Source organism: Piliocolobus tephrosceles, chromosome 19 (genome assembly GCF_002776525.5).
Source record: "Piliocolobus tephrosceles isolate RC106 chromosome 19, ASM277652v3, whole genome shotgun sequence".
NCBI lineage: Eukaryota > Metazoa > Chordata > Mammalia > Primates > Cercopithecidae > Piliocolobus > Piliocolobus tephrosceles.
In genome coordinates, this window is record NC_045452.1 from 13,211,237 (window position 1) to 13,238,299 (window position 27,063).

The 27,063-nt window shown below is 44.4% G+C and overlaps 1 protein-coding gene across 1 annotated transcript in view; it reads right to left on the bottom strand.

Moving 5' to 3' along the window:
• Positions 1 to 4,719: 4,719 nt before the first annotated feature.
• Positions 4,720 to 27,063, bottom strand: part of LOC111521848 (sodium/glucose cotransporter 1) — a 36,315-nt gene continuing 13,971 nt past the window's right edge. The window contains exons 7-11 of the mRNA XM_026447058.2: positions 8,821 to 8,925; positions 7,525 to 7,584; positions 6,873 to 6,977; positions 6,314 to 6,427; positions 4,720 to 4,749 (exon numbers count right to left, since the gene is read on the bottom strand). Coding sequence (XP_026302843.2) covers positions 4,720 to 4,749; positions 6,314 to 6,427; positions 6,873 to 6,977; positions 7,525 to 7,584; positions 8,821 to 8,925 — 414 coding nt within the window. The remainder of the gene's footprint in view (positions 4,750 to 6,313; positions 6,428 to 6,872; positions 6,978 to 7,524; positions 7,585 to 8,820; positions 8,926 to 27,063) is intronic.

A 27,063-nucleotide genomic window follows, 5' to 3' on the forward strand; every position in this document is an offset into this window, starting at 1 on the left:
TACCCATGCTGTACTCTTCTGAGAACTGGAGAGGGTGTAAGTAAAACCCCTATTGGAGACTAAATGAAGAGACTGGCACTAAATAGAGGGCAGCTATCAAACTTCTTATGTGTTTGTCAAGGGATCCCTGGTCTTGGGCAATGGATGGAGTAAGTACAATGTTGGTCATGGCCTCCACTAAATCATGATTCAGCCTCCTTCACTTTCTCCTCCTCTCCTTCAAGGTTAGTTTTTAATTATAAGATGAAAAGCCTGGGCTTTTCAGTCTTATTTGATTAGAGACCAGTGTGCAGAGCCTGTACTGGGAAATGCTGGGAAGGCTGGAGAAATCAGGCTTCAGCTTCCTGAGGGAGGGCAGTGCATCTGTCCAGGAAGAGACAAGGGAATGTGAGCAGGAGGGTGAGGAGGGTAAGGAGCCCCAAAAATCACACACACAGGGAACAGCCCACAACAGATATAATTCAAAAGCCAAATTTAGAAAAAGCAGGCTCCTGGGGGATGGGCTCCATCCGGATCTGAGCTAAAAGAGGCTGTCCCTCGGCTCCCTGGGGGCTCCCAAGTCCAAGAAGGTTTAATCAGTAACTTGAAAAATAGGTGAGGTGATAGAGAAGGCAGGCAGAGAGGTTGGGCACCTAATTTATTTATATGACCACCCCTGCCACCCCTGCACCAGCTCTGAGGACAAATAGTGCTCTTACCATGGCAACTGCAGTCCACAGACTTTCACCTGCTTGAACTGTGGACTTGGAGGACACTTGCCTGGGAGAAGGGGAGGCCCAGCACCCTTCTCTACGTGCACAGTAGACAGGTACCACCCTCCTGCTCATCGCAGTCTGACCTCCTCACCCTCCTGCTCACATTGCCTTTTATTATTCTTAGACGGATGCACTGCCCTTCCTCAGGAAGCCAAAGCCCTATTTCTCTAGCCTTCCCAGCATTTCTCAGTCCAGGCTCTGCACATGGGTCTCTAATCAAATAAAATGGGAAAGCCCAGGCTTTTCATCTTACAACTAAAAACCAACCTGGGGGCCGGGCACAGTGGCTCACACCTGTAATCCCAACACTTTGGGAGGCCGAAGTGGGTGGATCATCTGAGGTCAGGAGTTCGAGACCAGCCTGGCCACCATGGTGAAACCCCATCTCTACTAAAAAAAATACAAAAATTAGCAGGGCATGGTGTTGCGTGCCTGTAATTCCAGCTACTCAGGAGGCTGAGGCAGGAGAATCACTTGAACCCGGGAGGTGGAGGTTACAGTGAGCCAAGATCGTGCCACAGCACTCCAGCCTGGGCAATGAGAGTGAAACTACATCTAAAAAACAAAAAAAAAAACACCAACCCTGAAGCAGAGAAGGAAAAAGTAAATGAGGCTGAATCATGACGTTAGTGGAGAAAGCACAAAGGCATGGGTCAAGGGCAGAAGCAGTGTGAGTCAGGAAGCTACACAAGGAGGCAGTGCTATTCCTAGGTGTTGGCCCCAACTCCAGGACAAAACCTTAACATCATTATCAGCAAGAGCATGTTTTCACCAAGTTCAGTAAAAAGTTATGTGCAAGACCACTCAGTGGGAAAAGAATCATTTTTTCAAAAAATGGTGCTGAGAGAACTGGATATCCACATGCAAAAGAATGAAGTTGGGCATGGTGGCACATGGCCATACCATACACATAAATTAACTCGCAATGGATCAAAGTCCTAAATATAGGCACCAAAACTATGAAACTCTAAGGAGAAAACAAGGGGGTACATTTTCATGACCTTGGATTTGGCAATGGATTCTTAGAAATGACACCAAAGGCATAAGCAACAAGAGATAAAATAGATAAATTGAACTTCACCAAGATTTAAAACCTTTGTGCATCAGAGGACATAATCAAGAAAGTGAGAAAACAACCTACAGGATGGGAAAAAATTCTTTGCAAGTCATATATCTGATGAGGGTCTAGCATGCAGAATATATAAAGAACTTTCACAACTGAACAACAAATAGACATGTAACCCAATAAAAAAATGTTTATTCATGTAGGCTAGGACAGGAAGGTAATAATGTAAAAGGGAAAAATAACTGTAGTAGGCTGAAGACCTATATATGTATATTTCCTTTAAAGAAAGAACCAAATGCAATGTGATCTAGACTTTGTTCGGATCCTTATTCAAACAAACTAACTGTAAGAAAACATTTTTGAGATGATTAGGAAGATCTTGATATGGGCCAGGTATTAAACTATCTAAATTAAGAAATTACTGTAAATTTTGTTAGATATGATAATAGCACAATGGTTGTACTTTTTAAAAGTCAAAGGTACATTCTGAAGAATTTACGGTGAAATCACGTGGTATCTGAGATTTGATTTAAAATACTGCTGAGCACCACTCACAGTAGTGAAGACATGAAATCAACCTACATGCCCATCAGTGGTGGACTGAACAAAGAAAATGTGGCACATATACACCATAATACTACGCAGCCATAAAAAAGAATGAGATTACGTCCTTTGCAGCAACATGGATGGAGCTGGAGGCCATTATCCTAATAGAATTAATGCAGGAACAGAAAACCAAATACTGCATGTTCTCACTTATAAGTAAGACCCAAACACTGAGTACACATGGACACAAAGAAGGGAACAATAGACACTGGGGCTTATTGAGGGCAGAGGATGGGAGAAGGGTGAGGAACAAAACACTATCGGGTATTATGCTAATGACCTGGGTGACAAAATAATCTATACACCAAACTCCCGTGACATGCAATTTAACCATATAACAAACCTGTACATGCACCCCGATCCTAAAATAAAAGTTGGAAAAAATAAAATAAAATAAAATAAACTACTACTGGGAAAAAAATTCGAAGAGGATAGATGAACCAAAAATGGCAACATGTTGATAATTGTTAAAGCTAAGTGATCAGTGTTAGGTCCATGAGTGCTTGTTATCCTATTCTGTCTTTGCTGACGTATGTTTGAAATTTTCCATAATAAAAAAAAACTGCAAATGTTATTTAATGTTGCTGTTGTCTCAACTGTAATCAGGAAAATAGAAACACTAGCAACTATATTTTCAGAACCCTACCTAGCTAGAGTAGATGGTTCAACTCAGATCCAACCCAACTCACATCTCAGCCAGGGCAGATCTTTTGCAAGATACTGAGATTGGACCAATCTCGCCTTTGGTGCAGGATAGGGGAGAACAACAAGAGGGAGAAAAATTGATCATAGGCAACGAGACAACCCTTTTGATAGAGCGATGAGCACTTTGCAACTGCTGGCTAAGGGGAAAAGCTGGAGTTACTCCCTATGTGATCTCAGAAAACACCACCTTTCTCTCTGCCCTGCTGCAACCCAGAGAGCTTCCTGCAGAGAGGGCTGAAGGCTCTCAACCATGTTCATGATCATTATATCTTTATTTATTTATTTATTTAGAGACAAGATTTCACTATGTCACCCAGGCTGGAGTGCCGTGGTGCGATCATAGCTCACAACCTTGAATTCCTGGGATCAAGTGATCCTCCCGCCCGAGCCTCCTGAGTAACTGTGACAACAGGTGCACACCACCATTCCTGGCTAATATTTTTTTCTTTTTGGAGATACAGGGTCTCGCCATGTTGCCCAGGCTGATCTTAAACTCCTGGCCTCACGCAGTCGTCATGCTTCAGCCTCCCAAAGTGCTGGGATTACAGGCATGAGCCACTGCGCCCGGCCTCATTACCATTATATCTTACATTTCAAGAACACTTTGTGCTTTCAAATAAATTCACTGGATGCTCACCAACACCCAGTGATCCAGGCAAGGTGGAAATTATTATCCCCATCTTCCTCATAAAGAAGCTAAGCTCTGAAGAGCTTTTATGACGTTTGCCCCAGGTCACCCGCTAGTGTGGGCAGAGGAACAGACTAGGAGCCAGCTTCTTCAATTATTCTCCAAGGTAGTTTTCTTACCAAAGTCCTATTTTCTTTCTCTTATTCCTTATAATTTACATTTTCTTTTCTTTTTCTTTTTATACCATTGCTTTCACCTTTATCAGACTGACAGTCACCTTGGGGACAAAAAAAAATGCACACTGAAATCTATAAGCAAATTTTTCTCTTCCTTCCATCTTCTGGGCTGTCAGAAAGATATCTCAGAAGTTTAGTGGTTTCCTGGTTGTTTTGTGTGTTTTTTGTTGTTGTGGCTTTGTTTTGTTTTACAATCAAGAGGAATTGACCTGAACACTTTCCAGGAAGAAAACGTGAAGTAAAGAAGGAACACAAGGTCGGGCGCAGTGGCTCATGCCTATAATCCCGACATTTTAGGTGGCTGAAGCAGAAGGATTGCTTGAGTCCAGGAGTTTGAGACCAGCCTGGGAAACATAGTGAGGCCCTATCTCTACAAGAGAATTTTTTAATTAGCTGGGCATGGTGGAACACACCTGTAGCCCCAGCTACACAAGAGGCTGAGGTGGAAGGATCGCTTGAGCCCAGGAAGTAGAGGCTGCACCGAGCTATGATCATGCCACACACTCCAGTCTGGCAGTCTGGGTAATACAGCAAGACCCTGTCTCAAGAAAAGGAAGAAAGTAGAAGGAAGAAGAAAAAAGAAGGAGGAAGGAAAAGGAAGGAAAGAGGAGGAGGAGAAACACAATGTTTGCTCCAGTAGGTCAGCCAAGAGCTCTGCCCAGCTTTCAAAGGTACCCCAGTGGCCCTCCAATCTTTGAGAAATCTCAGTTCTGCAAAGTGGGCCTACAGCTCTAGGTTGGCAAGTACAGCAGGCTAAATGGTAGAGGGGCAGCCCCAGTGGTTGGGTTCAGAGAGAGAGAGACAGAGAAGGTGGGGGGGGGGGGGGGAATAAAAATTCCCCAGAGAGTTAGCAATTAAAGGCCCAGAGAGCTGATTCCAAGAAAAAGCAGGAGCCTTGTGCAGGGAAAAGAACAGTGAATTGAGAATCGGAGACGTGGGTTCTACTCCTGATTCAGAGGTTTGTTCCAACTCCAGGGTTTTCATTTATCTGTCCATAAAAGAAGACAGAATCTCAGCAGTGCCTTCCAGTTTGGCACTGGCTTCTTGTGTTTAAGTGTGTGAGAAGTATCACATAGAGTCAGATTATACACTGGTAGGGCACAAAGGCCCACGCCTGCCTCTAAAGTTGGGGCCAACCCTTAGATATTCCTAACTCCCCCTATTTAAAAAATTGACAAATAAAAATTATATATATTTATCATGTACTACATATTTTAAAATATGTATATATTATGGGATGGCTCAGTTGAGCTAATTAACATATACATTACCTCAAATACTTATCTTTTTTTGTGGTGAAAATACTTAAAAATCTTTTTCTTTTAAGACGCAGGGTCGCAGCCGGGCGCGGTGGCTCAAGCCTGTAATCCCAGCACTTTGGGAGGCCGAGACGGGCGGATCACGCGGTCAGGAGATCGAGACCACCCTGGCTAACACGGTGAAACCCCGTCTCTACTAAAAACTACAAAGAAAAAAAAAAACTAGCCGGGCGAGGTGGCAGCGCCTGTAGTCCCAGCTACCAGGGAGGCTGAGGCAGGAGAATGGCGTGAACCCGGGAGGCGGAGCTTGCAGTGAGCTGAGATCGTGCCACAGCACTCCAGCCTGGGTGACAGAGCGAGACTCCGTCTCAAAAAAAAAAAAAAAAGGGGGGGGGCAGGGTCTCACTACATTGCCCAGGGTAGCCTCAAACCCCTGGGGCTCCCATCTCAGCCTCCTGAGTTGCTGGGACTACAGGCACACACTACCACGCCCAGCTTTCTCAGTGATTTTCAAAACACATTGTTATTAGCTGTAGTCACCATGTTGTATAATAGATCCTTTGAACTTACTCGTCCTATCTAACTGAAATTTTGTATCCTTTGACCAACATCTCCCCAACTCCCCACCCCCCACTCCCAGACCCTGGTAACTACCATTCTACTCTGCTTCTGAGTTAACTTTTTTAGATTCCACATACAAGTGAGATCATGCTGTATTCGTCTTTCTGTGCCTAGCTTATTTCACTTAGCATAATGTCCTCCAGGTTTATCCACATTATGAACCTGGACAGCATGTTCACAGCAAATGACAGCATTTCCTTCTTTTTTAAGGCTGAGTGGTATTCCACTGTGTATATATACCACTTATTCTTTATCCATTCATCTGTTAATGGGACTTACATTGATTCCATATCTTGGCTATAGTGAATAGTGCTGCAATGAACATGGGAGTGCAGATACCTCTTCGATATATTAATTTCAATTCCTTTGGATATATACTCAGTAGTGAGACTGCTGGATCATACAGAGTTCTATCCCTAACTCCCTTTTAATCTTACTATTAAGAACTGCTTTCCCTGAACCGTCACAAACCTGTTTGTGTTTTCAACCTGCACCACAGTGGAGGACAGATTTCCAATGAACTCCGTTGGCTCCTCAATGCAGAAATAGGACTTTACTCCAAGGCGCAAGAAGGCTTAAGGGGCCAAGTTAATAGAAATGTATAGAGCCAACCAGGCGCGGTGGCTCAAGCCTGTAATCCCAGCACTTTGGGAGGCTGAGACGGGCGGATCACGAGGTCAGGAGATCGAGACCATCCTGGCTAACACGGTGAAACCCCGTCTCTACTAAAAAATACAAAAAACTAGCCAGGCAAGGTGGCGGGCACCTGTAGTCCCAACTACTCGGGAGGCTGAGGCAGGAGAATGGCATAAACCCGGGGGTCAGAGCTTGCAGTGAGCTGAGATCCGGCCACTGCACCCCAACCTGGGCGACAGAGCGAGACTCTGTCTCAAAAAAAAAGAAATTTATAGAGCCGCCTCTTGGTGGGCAGCATGTGATGAGGAATGAGAGTGGCAGCTTCTGAGACAGCCCAGCCCGCCGGGGCTGTGGACTTACCGAGATCTTGGTGAAAATGTAGAGCAGCAGGGACAGAATGGAAAGGTAGATCTGGATCCGCTGGCCTCCAAACCGCTTTCGCAGGTACTCTGGCATCGTCACCACCTGCATGGGGTGTGAGGGAGGTCACTGCCAGCCACAGTGACCAGAGGGCCCAGAGCAGACAGAACAGTGACACCATCCTGGTGTACGAGCCACAGAAGTGTGGTCAAGGATTCATAACCTTTGCTAGCCAGGGAAGTCTGCGAGGTGGCCAGATGGCCCCTGACCTCCAGCCATTTGCTAATTTTAATCCCATATGCCCTACCACTGTAGGAGCAGCTAGATGTTATCCCAGCCCAATAAACCTGTCACTGGGCATCAGTAAGGAGCCAGACCCTTGCCCTGGAGGAGGTATATATATATATATATATATATATATATACCCTGGAGGAGGTATGTGTATATATATATATACCCTGGAGGAGGTGTATATATATATATATATATATATATAATGCCACTGCAGTCAGAAATTTTATAACCTGGGAGTGAAAGCCAATCCACAGATTTTTCTGCCATTTATCCCATAATGTCTCCTCTGCCCTCTAGGAAGACCAAGGTGACAGATACATTTGCCAGCAGGAAATGAAATAACAGAGCAGATACTTACCCCAGCCTTAATATAGATGGGGACAAACAGCCAGCCCAGCACAACCACCAAAACCAGGGCCTGAAATGAACACAAAAGGTGGACTCAAACTAGGAGGAACCTTAGCCCATCCCTGCCACCTGAAGGGCCCCTCAGCTGCTGCAGAAAAATTACCCAGCATGTTATCCCCTAAGGAGCCATTAGAGACTGGAGGAGGCCTTTGCTGCCTAACTGACCCATGGAAATAGCAGTTAGAAAACAGCAGAGAGGCCGGGCGCGGTGGCTCAAGCCTGTAATCCCAGCACTTTGGAAGGCCGAGACGGGCGGATCACGAGGTCAGGAGATCGAGACCATCCTGGCTAACACGGTGAAACCCTGTCTCTACTAAAAATACAAAAAACTAGCTGGGCGAGGTGGCGGGTGCCTGTAGTCCCAGCTACTCGAGAGGCTGAGGCAGGAGAATGGCGTAAACCCAGGAGGCGGAGCTTGCAGTGAGCTGAGATCCCGCCATCGCACTCCAGCCCGGGCGACAGAGCAAGACTCCGTCTCAAAAAAAAAAAGAAAAAGAAAAAGAAAACAGCAGAGAAGAGCCCAGGAGGCTGCTCCTCACCATCACAGCCCTGGGCCACAGCAAGAGCACTGGGTTCTCCTTCATCTCTTCCCTGGTTTACACAGAGTAAAATGCCATTTAGAGAGCTTCAATAACAACAATAATAGTAATAATAAATAATTACATTTATTATTACTACTACTATTATTATTAGAGGCCAGGAGTTCAAGACTAGCCTGGGCAACATAGTGAGGCCCTGTTTCTACAAAAAATTAAAAAATTCACCAAGCATGGTGGCACATGCCTGTAGTCCCAGCTACTTGGGAGAGTGAGGTGGGGACATCGCTTGAGCTCAGGAGTTTGAGGCTGCAGTAGGCTATGATTGCACCACTGCACTCCAGCCTGGGCAATGGAGCAAGACCCTGTCTCTAAAAATAAAATAATAAAAAAAATAATAATAATAATAATGGAAATCTGGTGGTAAGCATTTCCAAATCTCAAACAGGACTAGAAGGGCCTTGGCTTTTTAACATGAAGGGAAAACAGAAAAAATACTATTGCTGTCATACCAGTGGTTTTCTCATGCTACTCTGGTGGAAGGCGAGTAGGGCCCTAAGGCTCCTGAAGCCATGCCCCTCCTCTGTCTGCACCCTGGGTTGACCCTGAAGGGTTCCCTAACACCTTCAGCTCCTCTGAGCATAGATTGAACTGGTTGACTGCTAAGACTCCTTCCAGCCCCAGTGCACCATGGCTACGGTGTTACTCACATTCCATTCAAAGCCTCCAGTGGCGATGCCTGAAGCTGCTCCGGTCCCGGCCAGCCCCACAAAGTGGCCACTTCCAATGTTACTAGCGAAGAGGGAGGCTCCAATCTGGAAATGCAAAAGAAAGTCAGGTGAGGGCTCTGTGCTCCACCAGGTCACTCACAGTGGATCAAAGAGAGAAGAGACATGTCAGTCAAGAGAAGGACAAGAAAGAGCAGAGGCAGGCTGGGAGCACAACTGTTCTGGAATCATCAGGGACAGCTGGTTCAGAAGGCAGATGTGGAAACTTAGAAAATAGTAAAGATGAAAAGGAGAGGATTGGGGAAGGAGCAGTGGGATGTATCCCAAAACCAGATCGTCTGTGAGTCTTTTATGGGCCCTGTGTCCAGTCCTGAAGAAGATATGGAAAGTCCCACAGCCACCAGGCCTCTCTAAAAATCTCCTTCAAGGCTGTGTGCCTAGGACATGAGTCCTTGATCTCCATATTCCCCAGTATGCCTGGTGGCTTAGGGTCTTGCCCAATACAGGCTCTCAGTAAACACTGAGAATTTTCTTGAAAGAAATCATTTCAAAGGAAGCCTCTGGACCTTAGTCACCTGGTCAAATAAGGAGCGGCGTGGAGCTGATGATTTGCAAGTGATTCCTAGCTGTTAAAATATGTGACTCCATGAACTCCCAAGTAACAGATGATATTAATAATAATAATAATTCTCTAGATCATGTAGTATTGATATTTTTTACAAAGGTTCTAGGGACCACACGGACACATGCACAAAACACTGCATTTTTCAAGGATATGCACATGTCTAAATACAGATTATAGAAGACAGATTGGAAGCACATATATCAAATACCCAAGAGTGGAAGACCAGAAGGGGAAAGGAGAATAGGACTGTGAGTGGGAGACAAAAAAAGAAAATATCAGGTAAAGCAAGAGGGGGATCTTGCACTAACCAATCATAATACTGTATCAGCAACTCAATTGCATTTGAGGTCAAAAAGAACTCCAGAAAGTTCTAAAGTCCTTCTGCATCCAAGAGGAGAAGGTACAGCAGCATTTGATAAGAATCAAACAAGTGTAATTATCCCCATTCTCGCTAAGCAGATGGGGAGAGGCTTGTAGTTATTTATCTAATGTCCCAAAGATGGTCCAAACCTGGAACAAAACACTTATTTCCCAAAAGACAGGTTACACCAAGAAACTGTTTTAACTATACCAGCCCCTATTACCAGTATAAGGCAGCTGGTGCTTAGTGCCAAATATTAAGTCAGGGGAGAGAGAGATTTCTGAAGGCCTAGCCAGAAGAAGTTCTCAGAATGACAACAAGGAGACAGTGGTTGGTGTAGGTGCATTAGTACATTCGCTCAATAAATATTAACTTAGCATCTACTGCACATGTCAAGCACTAATAACAGCAGTGAATAACACAGACAAAATCCCTGCTCTCAAGAAGCTTATATTCAAATGCTGTAAATATAAATAAATAAACGACAAAAACAATGATCAGAGAGTGGTAAGTGCTATGAAGAGAATAGAGGGTGTGACAGAGTGATTAGATTGAAGAGTCTGAGAAGGTCACTCTATGGACTTTCTCTAATATTAAAGAATTACTATTATAATTCAGACCTTTAAGCTGAGATCTGGATGACAAAAAAGTTAATCATTCAGAGACCACACGAATAGCATTCCCACTAAGAAAAGACCCCCTGACACCCCACAAGTGGGAAAGGTATGCATAGTTGAGAAGCAAAAAGAAGGTTGATATGTGACAATGATTTGTGATCTTAATATTTTAAAATAGAGTCATTTAGGCTGGGTGTGGTGGCTCATGCTTCTAATCCCAGTACTTTAGGAGGCTGAAGCAAGAGGATTGCTTCAAACCAGGAGTTGGAGACCAGCCTGGGCAACATAGCGAGAGCCTGCCACTATAAAAAAAAACAATGTAAAAACTTAGCTGGGCATGGTGGTGCATGCCTGTAGTACTACCTACTTAGGAGGCTGAGGAGGGAGGATCAGTTGAGCCCAGGACTTGCAGGCTTCAATGAACTATGATCAGTCATGCCACTGCACTCCAGCCAAAGTGAGAGTGAGACCCTGACTCCAAAAAAAAAGTGAGTTTTATTCTAAGTGAGATGGGATGCCACTGGAGGATTTGAAGCAGGAGAGGGACAGGACCTAATTTGCGTTTTTAAATTGCTGTAAGTTGTGTGTAGAGTGCAGTGTTGGGGGCAAGGGAGAAAACAGAACAACCAGGTGGGAGACTATCACTGGCTTAGGTGAGAGAGGACAGTGGCTTGGACTAGGGTGACAGCAGTTGAGACAAAGGCAAGGGTAGAGATTAGGAAGTGTGTCTTAGAAACAAAGTTGGCAGGCTCTGTTGATAGGTTAGATGTGGGAAATGTGGGACAGAATAATCAAAAGTAACTCCTAGATCTGGGACTTGAGTAACTGGGTGGATGCCATTCATTAAGAAGGGGAAACTAGGGGAAGGCAGGGTGTTTAGAGACATCTACCTCCTTCTGCTCAAAGCTTGATGGGGATAACAGTCTTTTTGTTTTGTTTTGTTTTCAGAGACAGGGTTTTATTCCTGTCACCCAGGCTGGAGTGCAGTGGCACATCTTGGCTCACTGCAACCTCTGCCTCCTAGGCTCAAGTGATCCTCCAGCCTCAGCCTCCCAAGTAGCTGGGACTACAGGTGCGCACCACCACACCCGACTAACTTTTGTATTTTTTGTAGAGATGGGGGTTCGCCATGTTGCCCAGGCTTGTCTTGAACTCCTAGTCTCAAGCAATCCATCTGCCTCCGCCTCCTAAAATGCTGGGATTACAGGTGTGAGCCACTCTACCTGGCCTAACAGTCCACTTTTAATCAAAAGTTTTGTTCTGCAAGTGGCCTACCTGCCCTGACCCATTATCTTTTCATTTATCACCTCTTGCTTGATAAAATTAAGCCTAATGCTGTACTATTAAGGACATAATTACCAGAAATTATTAACTGCATTAGATGAGTCATAAGTTCAAAAAGTCCTCTCCAATCTCTCTCCCAAACAGGGACATTGTACTCTAAGCAATGTCAGGCTGTCCTGAAGTCCCCACTCACTATCTGAGAAGACAGTGGAATGAGGCCAGGAGAGCTCAGGGTACCAGAATGACCTGAGCCCAGGTTCTGTTCATTTTATTAGGGGAACCACCTTCCTCATTCTGGATTTCCTCTCTTTACCCCATGACCTACACTTAATCATTTACCGAAACTCTGACTCTGCCTTCACAATATTATGGCCACGTAGCTCTTTCTAGATGACCCTTCTGCTGCCTGTCACTATCTCTCAACAGGACCAAGTAATGGGCTGCTAGAGGATCTCTATTCTCTCCTTTTCATCAGTCACCTCCCCACCCACCCACATGGCCAAGCAACCTCCCCAAAGCACAACTCTGATCATAACACTGACCTATTCAGAGACTCTCCTGGACACCCAAAAGGGTCTATCAAGTGGTCTTCCTGACAGCAGGCCTAAAAACAGTCTTAGGAATATAGCAAGGTTTCAAGGTAAAGTTCCCTCAAGTGCAAAGACAGCATGAGCTTTACAACTCAAGTTTGAATGATTTATTGACCTCTTACTATCTGGGTGATTAGAACATCTGCAAGCCTCCGTCTTCTCTCATGGCAGGGTTGGTGCAGGAGTCAAATTATGAACCAGTTGTGACTGACACAGCTGATTCTCATCAGTGTCCCTTCCCTCCTTTCTCCTTCCAAGAGGATAATTACTTCACCGGCAAAGACAATTAGCAAGAGCTACAATGGATACTGTTATAGACAGAATTGTGTCCTCTCTGCAAAATTCGTATGTTAAAGCCCGTATTCATATGTTAAAGTTGGTATTCATAAATACCAACACCCAAAGTGATGGTATTTGGAGATAGGGCCTTTAGGGAGATAATAAGGTTAAATGAGCACATAAGGGTGGAGCCCCAATCTGATAGGATTGGTGTCCTTATAAGAAGAGACACCAGAAATCTCTCTCTGTCTCTCCCCCTATACATGCACAGTAAAGAGGCCATGTATGAGGACACAGCAAAAAGGCAGCCATCTACAAGCCAGGAAGAGAGGCCTCACCTGAAGCCAACCCTGAAGGCACCTCCATTTTTGACTTCTACCTTCTAGAACTATGAGAAAATTAATTTCTGTTGTTTAAGCCACCCAGTCTGCAGTATTTTGTTATGGCAGCCTGAGCCAACTAAGACAGACACCATTGTTTTATGTCCTGTACTTCCCTGCCAGGTTTTTATGCTGCTCCTCCTGTTGCTGGAGCTCACCAACAATGCGTTCATCATGCCAATTTCCCAAACACTTTCTCTGTCCACTCCTCACCCACGCTCATGCCCATTTGAGAATAGGCACCACTCCCACGCAGGGAGTGACCCAGTGCCATGAATCACCATTCTCTGTAATTCTCTAGAATTTCCCCCCGCGTTCCTGTGAATTCAGGATTTCAGACTTTATCTAAAATGTCCCCAACTTGACCTCACCTCTCACTAACTTCTTTCCCAACCCTCCTCACCCTCTGATGGGACTCAAAAGGCCATTACAAGTATGTGGATACTTTTGTTGTGCAAGATGAACTGAGTCTGACCAAACGCAACAGGTCTGAGAGCATGGGAACTGGGAAAATAACATAATGTCACATCACAAAATGCAGAAAGGCTATTTATTCTTTTGACTTTAGGGAATTTGTAGTCACAGTTTACTACCTAGATGTCCTATCCTGGAAGGTTGGTGGGAGGGGAGATGTATGGAGAAATTAAACAATCATTGAATCTTTCAGAGTGGAATAGGTCTGCAGATGCCACAGCTTAAGTCCCCTCTGCAACACCTCCCAAGTGATGGTCAGTTCTTAATGCATACCTCTAGTGACAGAGAACTCGCTACCTTACAGTGCACTGAATCTGCAGTGGAACAACTCTAGTTGTTAAAAACTCATTCTTGGCTGGGCACGGTGGCTCACGCCTGTAATCCCAGCACTTTGGGAGGCCAAGGCGGGCGGATCGCGAGGTCAGGAGATCGAGACCATCCTGGCTAACATGGTGAAACCCCGTCTCTACTAAAAACTGCAAAAAATTAGCCGGGTGCGGTGGTGGGTGCCTGTAGTCCCAGCTACTCGGGAGGCTGAGGCAGGAGAATGGCGTGAACCCAGGAGGCAGAGCTTGCAGTGAGCTGAGATCGCGCCACTGCACTCCAGCCTGGGAGACAGAGCGAGACTCCTTCTCAAAAAAAAAAAAAAGTCATTCTTTATTTGAGCTGAAGTCTACCCATCAGTCCTACTTCCACCCTTTAGAGTGTAACAGAACAAGTCAAATTTCTCTTCCACAAGTTAGCCCTTCCAATACCTGAGGACAGGGATGGTTTCCCTGCTTAAATTTTCCCCAGACTTCTCATGTGTCTGTTCCTCTTCTTATGTGTCTGTTCCTCATTGACAATGGACTTGATTCTCATCACCCTTGTTGTTCTCTGCTCCCTGAGCCCCATCTCTGTCCCCAAAGTGGACCTCAGACCTGAATAGACTATTCCAAACATGAGCCATTCGGAATGAAGTAAACTGCCCCTCTTGACTTCCGGTAAGGTTTTAACATTCCAAACTTGAGCCATCTAGAATGAAGCAAGCTGCCCCTCTTAACTTCCCATAAGATTTTAACATCATCCACCTTCAAATCCCCTTTGAAACCTGTCACTCAGCCATGAGTTCTTGGCAGTACGGAGGACCTGGGCCAGTCCTTCTAATTGCTATCACTATTAAAGAATTTGCCTCTCTGTTATTTGGAACATTCAGCAAGAACAGATTTCCTCCCAATGCAATTTAGACTACTGAAAAGACCAATTTGGTTTGCCTTAACAAAACAGTGGCTGTATCACTTAAATTCTTTTAAAGGCTGAGGTGGGAGGATCACTTAAGCCCAGGAATTCAAGGTTGCAGTGAGTATGATCATGCTGCTGTAGCAATCTGGGGGACAGAGTAAGACCATGTCCCCCACCAAAAAATAAACAAAATGCTAACATCTGGAGGACAAAAAGTAAAAGAGGTTCTCCCCAAAATCACCTGCTTAACTGCCAGAGTTTTAAAGATCTGTTACCCGCCAGGCGCAGTGGCTCACACCTGTAATCCCAGCACTTTGGGAGATGAGCCAGACAGATCACCTGAGGTCAGGAGTTCAAGACCAGATATGGTCAACATGGTGAAACCCCATCTCTACTAAAAATACAAAAAAATTAGCCAGATGTGGTGGCGGGCGCCTGTAATCCCAGCTACTCGGGAGGCTGAGGCAGGAGAATCACTTGAGCCTGGGAGGCAGAGGTTGTAGTGAGCCGAGATCGTGCCATTGGACTCCAGCCTGGGCAACAAGAGCAAAGTTCCATCTCTTAAAATATATATATATATGTGTGTGTGTGTGTGTGTGTCTGTATATATATCTAAGAGTGTGTGTGTGTATATACATACCTATGTATGGATACACAGGTATACATGGCACCTGTGCTGCCCAGTGGGCGGCATTTTCACTTCAGCCACATGCCAACATATAGAACATGGAGTGAAAGAAACTTTGACCGATCTCACCAGGGAGACCTCAGAACTGGAGGGCTTGGTAGAATCAAGACGTCCAGGATACCATCAGGCCGCAGCAAAGTTATGAAAGCAAAGATATTTCCACTGGAAATCCACTGAAGCCACTCAAAAGCTTGGTGGGAAATCCTTCTGCAAACAATTTATCTCCTCAAGAGATGGGATTGTAAGAGTTCTCAGAGGTGATCTCAACCACCAGAGACAACAAAGGTTGTTGACCAGAGTACTTTTCTACCTCTCAGCTGTGGCATGAAATTCAGAAGAGGTATTACAAGCACTCCAGGCTCTCTGCAATAAAGTCAGTCCCACCTTCTCCAATCTTAGCAGCCCTGCCATGCCCTGCCATGTCACCTCCGCTCTGGCAAAACCACATTGGCTCCATTTCCAAGATGTGCTCTGTGCTTTCCTGCCTCCTGCTTTTGTTTATGAGATTTTTCTTTTTCCTGGAATGCCCTCTTCATCAAGCTCTGTCTATAAAAATGCTTCCCTCGTCTTCAAAATGAAGCCCCATCCCACCTCTCCACTGACACCATCCAGAGCTGATCTCCATCCTCCCATCTCTTACCTCACATGTTGTCTGCTCCCCTCTCCTGGTGTGTGTCACGTCCCCACTTTGATAACTGCTTCCACACAGGTCTATTGCCCCAAATACCTTCTGGCCTTCAAAGAGCCCACTTTTGAGACAGAGTCTAGTTCTATCACCCAGGTAGGAGCGCAGTGGCATGATCTCAGCTCACTGTGACCTCTGCCTCTCAGCTGTGGCATGAAATTCAGAAGACGAATTTCAGGTACTCCTGGCTCTCTGCAATCCAGTCCTGCTTCCACTTAACAGAGGACATTCTCTGTGCACGGCAAGGACTCAGTAAAGTTCTGCTGAGTGAGTAAGTGATATCAAATCCTTGAACATTCCACTTGGGGAAATAACAAAAACCATAGCAACTAAATGTCTTCAGAGTTGCATTTGTTCCCACTGGGGCATGGAGTAAGGATGCTTCTCAGGGACATGCCAAGGGCCACTCTCTCTGGAAGAAGAGGCAATAAACCTAGCCTGCCAGGCCTACCCAGGGTCCATAAGAACAGCAGGGTATACTGGAGACTATGAAGTGGCTCTGTGAAATGTCAGTCAGGCAACCCATAAGCTCAGTGTTCATAAGAACAAGACCATAAGGGGAACTGACCTCATAGGTTAGTCCATCAAATAGGCTTTTTTTAATGTTAAATACTTGGTGTTGGCAAGTAACTAGGCTCTCCCACGTATTTCTGGTAGAGATGTAAATTGATACCATTTTTCTGGAAAGTTGTTGGTTGGTACACATTACAATCATTTAAAAGTTTGTCTCCTTCCACTTATATGACCCTATTTTCAGGACTCGGTTTTAAGCAAATTATCACAGATGCAGACAAAGATTTAGATATAAGGATTTCATCAGTATGTTCATTGCTATGTCATTTACAACAGAGGAATGTTGGAAACCACGTAAGGGCCCAACAATAGAAAAACAATTAGATAAATTCAAGTTCATATTTATGATGGAATTTTAAAAAAATTTTTTGTAGAGATGGGATCTCACTATATTGACTAGGTTGGTCTCGAACTCCTGACCTCAAGCTATCCTCCCAGCTTGGCTTCCCAAAGTGCTAGGATTATAGGCATGAGCCACTGCACCCAGCCATATGACAGAATATTGTGCAGCCATTAAAATTATAGCTTTGAAGAATTTGTTATGACATGAGGAGATACAAACCTATTTGCCATATGAGTCCCAAAATGTTTAAATATATGCATAAGGGTGTGTGTGTGTGTGTGTGTGTGTGTACACCTGTGTATACATAAATATATCCAAATTTAACAATGATTATCTTGGGAAGACAAAACAATGTGAGTGCATTTTTAAAATATTTCTCCAATTTTTTCACAAGGGGTTTGTATAATTTTATAATCAGAACAAAATCCTTTAAAATCTGTAAGAATAAGGGACAACAATTCCAGAGCTGTCTCAGATTCACTATCAGAGCCTGAGGACTGAAAGCAAAGTAGGCATGTAAGTTACACGTTTTTGTTGGCGGGGGGATGTAGAAAAAGACATGAAAATGTCACTGCGTGCTAACTACAGTTATGTTTTGTGTGCATGGAAATAGAAAACTGACATCTTAACCCAGCTCATGTGATGTTAGAGCTGGAATTACCTTGGAAATGATTACAGCTGACCTTGCTATTTTCCAATGAAAAGAAAATTGTAGCCCAGAGGAAGAAAGTGATTCACATTTACACATTAATTTTATCTTTACTTCCACACCCTAAGGACAGTAAGGCAGCATGGGCATACTCAGGATCACAAATCCAGGCATCAAGAATTGTCCTGGGGGCTGGGTGCAGTAGCTTACGCCTGTAATGCCAGCACCTTGGGAGGCTGTGGCAGGATCACTTGAATCCAGGAGTTTGAGACCTGCCTAGGCAACACAGTGAGACCCCATATCTACAAAAAAATAACAAATTAACTGGGTGCAGTGGCACTGTCTACAGTCCCAGCTACTCAGGAGGCTGAGATAGGAGGATCCTTTGAGCCCAGGAGGTCTAGACTTTGATAAGCTGTGATCACACCACTGCACTCCACTTGGGCAACAGAGTGAAATCGTATCTCAAAAAAAAGAATGAAAAGAATTGCCCAGGGCAATGGACAACTGGCTTCACAATCAGAGGCACCCAGGGGATTTTTAAAAAGGATCCTATATCAATAATCATACTTGAAAGTACAATTAAGTGGCATGGACATCCTTTTCCTCCCCTCTTTCAAAGTACACTGAGAACTTTCCAACCTGGTTCTCATCTTGGTTCTGCCATATCAAACTATGTGACCTTGAGGCAGTCACTTTACTGCTTTTAGCCTCAGTCTCCTCCACTATAAACCAAGGATAAGAATCTTTTTTGGCCTACCCTAAAGGGTGTTACTGAACTTTAACAATGTGACAAAATTTAAGAAAGTTTTGCTCCACAAAGACATGCTATTCTGAAGAAATATTAACGCTGTTACACAGCCCATGTTTTCATAGATTACCCTGAATTTCCTGAAAGAAACAGTCATCATTTTCTCCTTGAGGAAACAAGGTCATCGTAGCCCAAATGGAAAATGCACTCAGCTAATTTCAGGAAACCTTTTTCTTTGTTAATGAACCATCTAAGACCCAGAATGTCCAGAATTCTGGAGATGGCTTTCTGCTCCCTGCTTTTGTCCTTCTCTTTAAGGGATATCAGGAGATCCCAGGGCATCTTCTCCATCCCTTCTCTAGGCTGTGCTAGACTCCTGCATTGGGATATCCTCCAATCATGGTCCTTAAACTTTAACATAACCAGAATACAAGATATACAGTTAAATCTGCCTATCTTGAATATGCAGGTTCACAGATAATACATTCATTATTTATACATTTGTAGTGTAAGTATGTCCCGAATATTGCATGGGACATACTTATGCAAAAACAAAACAAAACAAAACAAAAAGACAGAAAGGTATGTATTGTTTGCCTGAAATTCATATTTAACTGGGCATCCTGTATTTCTATTTGTTAAATCTGGCAACCCTAATTAGAATCACCTGGAGGACTTATTAAACTACAGACTGGTTAGGCATGGTGGCTCACACCTGTAGTCCCAGCACTTTGGGAAGCCAAAGGGGGAAGATTGCTTGAGCTCAGGAGTTCGAGATCAGGCTGCACAACATACCGAGACCTCACCTCTACTACAAATCAAAAATTAGCCAGGCGTGGCGGCACGCACCTGTAGTCCCAGGTACTCAGGAAGCTAAGGTGGGAGGATCGCTTGAGTCCAAGAGATCAAGGCTATAGTGAGCTATGATCACATCACTGCACTCCCATAGAGCAAGACCGTGTCTCAAACAAACAAACAACAACAACAACAACAACAAAAAACCACTGGGCCCCATTTCCTAGCATTTGCGATTCAGTAGGTCTGGTTTGAGGCTAGAAATTTTGCATTTCTAACAAGAGTGCAGGTCTTGCTGATGCTGCTGGTCTGGGTACCACAGTTTGAGAGTCCCATCCTGGGAGAATAAGAAGGAGAGAGGAGAATGCTAACTTTCACAGCACCGCCTTTGGGCCAAAGGTTGGGCCATGTATTTCATTTGCTTTTTCTTTTTTAATTCCCACTACAATTCTGTGAGGTTGGTATTATTCTGATCTTCATTTACAGATGAGAATAACGATCAGAAGATTGAAGTGACTTGCCCAAGGTCTTATAGCCAAAGGTGACTGAAGTCCCAGGGGCACAGGGAGAGGCTGTGGCACACACTGACTTTCTGGCTTTTCCCGGGATATTCCCTTGTGAATGTCCCTGAGGGGGCACAGTGGGGTGAGACCCTCTTACCCATCCCACTGTAAACTCAGGAGTGGCACGTGCTCATCTGTATCATGTTTTCATAGTCCTTCTTCACCTTCTCAGGAATTTGTCTTTAATCATGATTAGTGTCTCCCTTAGTAAGCTCTCTTTTCACAGAGGGAGTTTGAAAAGATTTAATCTTGGACCATTGCCATCTCAACGATCACACTTCCTGGATGGGGACAGAAAATCAGATGGAGCTCCTATATTCAGAATATTTTATTTCTGAGACTCTAGTAAATATTTAGACACAGGCTTTGCTCCAGAGTCATCACAGTCTCTATTTACTCAGCCAACTCCTGTTCCCATGGACAATGGTCCTCTTTCACTCATTACCTTCATGAAATTCTCTCCTTGCCCAAAGAACCAAAGGGGCAGGAACTCAAGAAACCACTGACATTTTCCCACCAGTTTTTGGCACAAAAGACAGGTGAGGTCTTCCGCTGGCATTTAGAGGTTAAGGAGGCTGAAGACCAATCCATCCTCTCATCGAGATGAGCCCGTCTTTGGAATCATCAGCAATTCAGGGTCACTCATTCAAAGCACCTGATCTAAATACACCATCTTGGCCAGGTGCAGTGGCTCACACCTGTAATCCCAGCACTTTGGGAGGCCAAGGTGGGCAGATCACATGAGGCCAGGAGTTCAAGACCAGCCTGGCCAACATGGTGAAACCCCGTCTCTACTAAAAATACAAAAACATTAGCTAGGCATGGTGGCACAAGCCTGTAATCCTAGCTACTAGGGAGGCTGAGGCAGGAGAATCTCTTGAATCTGGAAGGTGGAGGTTGCAGTGAGCCAAGATTATACCACTGCACTCCAGATTGGGTGACAGAGTGAGACCCTGTCTCAGATAAATAAATATGTATATCATCTCTACCCCACACTGGCCCCCTTTCAGTTTTTCAGCTATTCCAAGCTTCTTCCTACATCAGGGCCTTTGGCCATTCTGTTCCTTCCGCTCAGGTTGCTCTTCCCGGAATCTTCACACGGCTGGCTCCTTCTGATCATTCAAGGCTCAACCTGAATGCTCAATCCTCAGAAAGGCCCTCTCTGAGCCTGTGTTGAATAAGGAAGACCCTTCTCCCTCCCACTGAACCTCACCCTTGACTCAAATATATTTTCTCTGGACACTTAACTATTATTAATTTCACATGTATTTTGTAAGAATGTGAGGGACACATACACACATGCACACGGATATATACCAGCACCTACACAGCATCTGGCACATAGTATGTATCAACATGCAGTTGTGGAATGAAAGAATAATACTACATAAATAGATGAATGATTCAATTCACAACTTAAGGAGGAGAAGCTGGAGATGAGAAACAATTACTGTTTTATTTTTGGTTTTAGATGGAATCTTGCTCTGTTGCCCAAGTTGGAGTGCAGTGGTGCGATCTCAGCTCATTGCAACCTCCATCTCCCGGGTTCAAGCGATTCTCCTGCCTCAGCCTCCAAAGTAGCTGGGATTACAGGCACCTACCACCACGCCCAGCTAATTTTTGTAATTTTAGTAGAGACAGGGTTTCACTGTGTTGGCCAGGCTGGTCTCGAACCCCCAATCTCAGGCGATCTGCCTGCCTCAGCCTGCCAAAGTGCTGGGATTACTGGCGTGAGCCACCGCACCCGGCTGAGAAACAATTATAATGACCATAATCATGATAGCCATCCCTCGGACACCATTAACTATATAGTGTCCTAAAAGATTCACATGTATTAACTAATTTAATTCCAGATATATTTCTAATATGAATAATCCAACGAATTCATTTTAACTGATAGTTTCACCACCTTTCTGCCTCTTCTGATTTCTACCAACCAGAAATATTGATTACAAAAATGTATTTTTTTCCTCTGTCTACAGAAGCACTAATCTGTTAGAAAATGCTGGGAAGGCAGCCAGTGAGAAAGGAGAAGCCAGGTGCTTAGGTACTAACTAGATGGCAGGGACTTGGTTACACATCAATCAACTGATGCCTAGAAACACCGAGAATACATGGAATGCTGAGTGGCTGTATATTAATCAGAGAAACTCCTCAGAGGAGAGACTAAGCCATGAAGAATGGGAGGGAAGTGGTTCCATCAAAAAAAAAAAAAAAAGAAGGATGAAGGGGAGAGGAAGAGGGAAAGAGAAGAGAGAGGGAAAAGAGAAGGAAGAAAGGGAAGGAGGGAAAGAATGAGAAGGAGGAGGAGAATAAAAAGGAGGAAGGGAAGGTGGAGGAATAGGAAAAGGAGAATGAGTAATAGGAAGAGAAGAAAAGGGAGGAAAAAGAAGGAGGAAGAAGAGAGAGCAAAGCAGACGCTGCTGTGATAACCCAAAAGCTCCCACCCAAAATACACCAATGGGGAACTGCCAAGTTTTGCAAAACCTTGACTCAAACTGAGAAAACAAATGGCCTGAGAGTGAGGAAAGATAGCCACACCGAACTTTACCAAGGAGTCCAATGTGGGCTGAAATTGGGAACTCTGATTAGGGCTTGCTTTTCCAGTTTTACTCCCATGAGCCTAAACAACAACAGTTTTTCTCTGTGCATAAAAACAGAAATTTGGAGCACTGCTGGAGGCAGGCTTTGACTTAGACCCAGCACCCTCCTAACCGCCTGAATTCTTACCACTGTCTGTACTGTGTGGCCCCTGCACCAGGGCCAGAATATAGACTCAGGTCTCAGGTGACACCACCAAGGGACACCAGCATGAGGGTCTGGGGACATGTCCCACTCCTCCCTCTTTTCTCTTTAATTCAGCCCATATTTGTCAAGTGCCTTCTTGCGGTGCAAGGCGTTGGTGTTGTGAGGCCTAAAAAAAAAATTAAGAAATGTGTGGGCCTGGCTTTCATCACAGGGCACTGGGATAAATAAGAGCACATGCAGGTAAAAAGCGAGTAGAGCAGGGAGAGAGGGCCAAATGGACCTGGGCCAGAAGAGGCAGGAATTGCTTCCCCCAGGCTTATGAAGAGTCAAGTACTTATCTTTCCTTCTCACTTTTTCCTGGGGTGCATCCCTGCCTTTCCCATGTCCAGCTGCCTGGTTCCCTCTCTTCCTCTCCAATTCATGAGTTCCCAACCATGTATTGGGACTACCAGGTTTTTCTAAGACACCCTTTGGCCCCTCTGGTGACATCATAAGTGACTGGATTTTGATCTGATCATTAGGTTTTAGAAACAAAGATAAAATCAGATATATTTTATCCAAGAGGACTTGAAAAGTTTGAGAACCTGTCCTCTTTCTTCAGGGAAAATTTTCATCAGGGTCTCTGGTCAGCCCTAAATGAAATAATTTCTTGGTTTTCAGACCAATCTTTAGGCCACACCAATTGCCTCATAAATTTCCATCTCAAAAGACAAGGAGAAAGAGACCTGAATAACCAGAAGATCAGAGGGAGTCTTAGCTCTGTCATTAGCTTGTGTAAATGTGGGCAACCCATGGGGTTAATCATCATCTTCACTGTACTTACCTCACTAGATCACTGAAGATTCAATCAGATAAGTGATATGACAGTCCTTCAACAGGTTTCAGTTGCAAAGAAGAACAAGAGCTGAACCTGAGGGTTTCATGTGTGCCAGGCTCTGTTCTGAGACTGTGTGTGTCCTCAAAACGACAAATCTGGCCCTCCACCTATTTTTGCAAATAAAGTCAGCCACATCCATTCATTCATCCATTTTCCTTGGATGCTTTCGTGTTACAGCAGTAGAGTGGAGTAGTTGTGACAGAGATGACATAGCAGCAAAGCCAAAAATATTTACTATCTGGCCCTTTACAGAAAAAGTTTGTCAACTATTTTGCTGTTGTTGGGTCTGGGATTTTTGTTGTTGTTGGTTTTGACTTTTTTGTTGTTGTTGTTGCTGCTGTTGTTTGAAACAGGGTCTCACTCTGTCCCCCAGGCCTGGAAGGCAGTAACGTAATCATGGCTCACTGCAGCCTTGACCTTCCCAGATCAAGCGATCCTCCCACCTCAACCTTCCAATTAGCTAGGACTACAGGTGCACACCACCACGCCCAGCTAGTTTTTAATTTTTCTGTAGAGATGGGATCTTGCTATGTTGCCCCGGCTGGTCTTGAACTCCTGGGCTCAAGCAGTTCTATCACTTCTGCCTTCCAAAATGCCTGGATTGCAGGTGTGAGTCACCGTGCCTCGCTGAAACTTAGAATTTTAGTCCTGGAAGAGCCTTTGAGATTCCTTCTCTGACCATCTCCACATTATAGAGGAGACTCTTAGAGACTCAGAGATTAATGAATTGCCCAATGTCACAAAGCTGGAACAAGCCAAATCCTGTGTGCATTTCCCATTCCCTGCTCTTTGGAATACTTCTTTCTGAATCTAAGGGAGCTGCTCTCATGGAACTGGCTCTGCCAGTAGTCCTGGTAGGTATGATCAAACTCTTCCAAAACAAGAGTCTCTCACTGGGCTGTGTACCTGGGGCCCCACTTCTCTGTGTAATTTCTGCTGCCAATATCCAAAGAGTGGGGAATTCCCCTTCAAAGCGCAGCCCCTGAGCTTCACAGCTTTCCTGCCCTTGCATCTCCACACAGATAGCTGTCAGTGAAGGGCGCTAAACCCTGGTGCCACAGAAAAAGGGAATCCTGGGCCACCAACCAGCTCAGTTACATAAGGTACAGTTTCATGGTTTCGTGTTACTCAGATGAGTTGCCTTGGCTTGCCTCAAGCATGACTCAGGCTTCCGGGGACCTCCCCGCCTGGAGCCCTACGTAAGCTGACTCCTCTTGTAATTTTAATCCTGGAGTCCTTGCTCCTTCCCTCTGATTGTCCCTCGCTTCTATCCTCAAGCCAACACACAAACTGTTTTTCTGTCTGGGCTTCCTTCAGTTTTCAGGAACAGTCTGTTTCCAGAGTTTCTGAATCTTCATCTGAAAGGAAAGGTCATAACCATTCCTTTCAAAGCCCCCTAAGCCCCAGAAATGCCCAAAACCAGCCTCTCCTCTGTCCAATATGTTTTCAGACTTTATGAGCTCTTTCTCCTACTTTTCTTGTGGGTGACAACCCAAATCCTCCCTGTCTCAGGTATATCAACCCAGGTCAATACAAGTTGTTCCTTCCTAAAATCCCGCAGGATTCTCTTGCAGAAGCTTCTCTGCTGCCCACTCTTCCTATGGCACAAAGCGACTGGCAAAGGGCAAGAGAGATGTCAGCAGTGGAGAGTCTCTGACCCCTGTGAAATGTTCCTTGGGCCAGCACATTTGAGAACTGATATTCTGGTTATGGATTTATGGACCAATGATAGGCTTTGAACCAACTTTGTGTTTTATTTCAAATGGAAATCTAGAAGCAACTTTCGATGTGGTTTCAAATCTTTTTAACTTTGGAGGGAAAGTGCTTAGATTCTTTCATGCTGTGTTTTCCTTTGATTTCTTCTTTCAGGTATGCATTGCTATGGTGTTTTTAAATCATTTTAAATTTTAGAATGGAAATCACCATGCTTATTGGTCTTTTAAATTATCAGTTTTTAAACTTTGCAAGTCAGCAGAACCTTGTTTTCAAAGAAAATCTTAGTAGATTCCTCTTGTATAAAATAAATAACAGTTGGGTTGATGGGGTTAGAGAAAGGAGAACAGCCCTAGAAGCACTTCTGCAGAGCCCCAGAGTTGTAGGGAAAATAGTTTAAAAATAATTACCTTAGAATATAACCATACTTTATTTATTTATTTATTTATTTATTTATTTATTTATTTATTTATTTATTTTTGGGACGGAGTCTTGCTCTGTTGCCCAGGCTGGAGTGCAGTGGCATGATCTCGGCTCACTCATTGCAATCTCCGCCTCCCAGGTTCATGCCATTCTCCTGCCTCAGCCTCCCGAGTAGCTGGGACTACAGACGCCTACCACCTCGCCCAGCTAATTTTTTATATTTTTAGTAGAGACAGGGTTTCACCGTGTTAGCCAGGATGGTCTCAATCTCCTGACCTTGTGAGCCGCCTGCCTCAGCCTCCCAAAGTACTGGGATTACAGGCTTGAGCCACCGCACCCGGCCAACCATACTTCATTTAATCTAAGGCGTGAACTAATGTAAGACATACCAAGCAGCACAAAGAAAGAAAAACACTGCCACTGAATGCCACAGATTGACCCGATTTCAGAGATGATAAAAGGTGGTCAATGTGTAGCTAGAATTGATTATTTACAGTAGTATAAATATACATATAAATCAGGTGAATTCACACAGTCAACTTGAAAGTTAAATTTAAGACAATCAGCAGCAGTAGCTTCAGGTAAATGCCAACTTCCATTCACTGAGCACTACTAAGTACTGTGCACTAGACAGATGGCAACTGGAGAGGCTGCCTTGGCACTCCTGGCCTTCCTTCCATTTCTTAATGTTCCCATTTATTGATCATTCAGTAGGCAGTGTTGAGTGCTATACATGCATTGTCTCATGTGATTCTAATACATGGAGAGGTTTAGAATCTATTAACGTAATCTTGTGAAACCTTAGATGGAAACTATGGTTGGAGGAAACAGAGTCAAATGTCAGCCTCGTCAAGGAAGCAGTGATTTCTGCACAAAAGAAGAAAAATGATGCCATGTTTCTCTGTTGGTTAGAAAAATCTGATACTGAGACATGCATGCATAAGGAAAACACCTACAGGAAACTTTACGTAAACCACTAAACCCTACCTGCTTTGGGTGGGACCAGTCCCTCTCCTCAACAAACCCTCAACCCAGATCCAGACGGGGACACTATCAGGAAGAAAGAAATCATCTCTAGTTAAGATGTGATGTGTTCTCAGGCCCAGCCCAAAATGCATATCTCCTAAGAGTGGTTCTGCTTCATGCCTCCCTGTCTCATCGTTCTTCTCCAAGACACAGAAATTGGAAGCTGAAATCTTACCCCCAGTATATCAACCTTAAAAGTTTTCATCTTGATTATAGTCAATGGATGGAAAAACAGCCTGTCTGAAAATGGAATAGTTTGTCTTAAAAGTAGTGAGTTTCCTATCAGGTAGGGTAGGGAGGAGAAAGTGGAGTTAGGTGCAGACTGAGGCTGGATGAGCATTTAGGAGGCCTGCTATAGGGGGCACAGAAGCATTCGATGGGGTGGGAGGTGCACTGTGAGCACTTGAAATATGGCTATGTGACTGAGGAAGGAAATTTTTAGTTTTATCTAATTTTAATTTTAGTTTAAACAGCAAGTGTGGCTGGTGCCTACCATATTGGACAGCACAGCTCTAGAGAGACTACTCAGTCTTGTCTTGAACTTTGGGATAAGGGATACT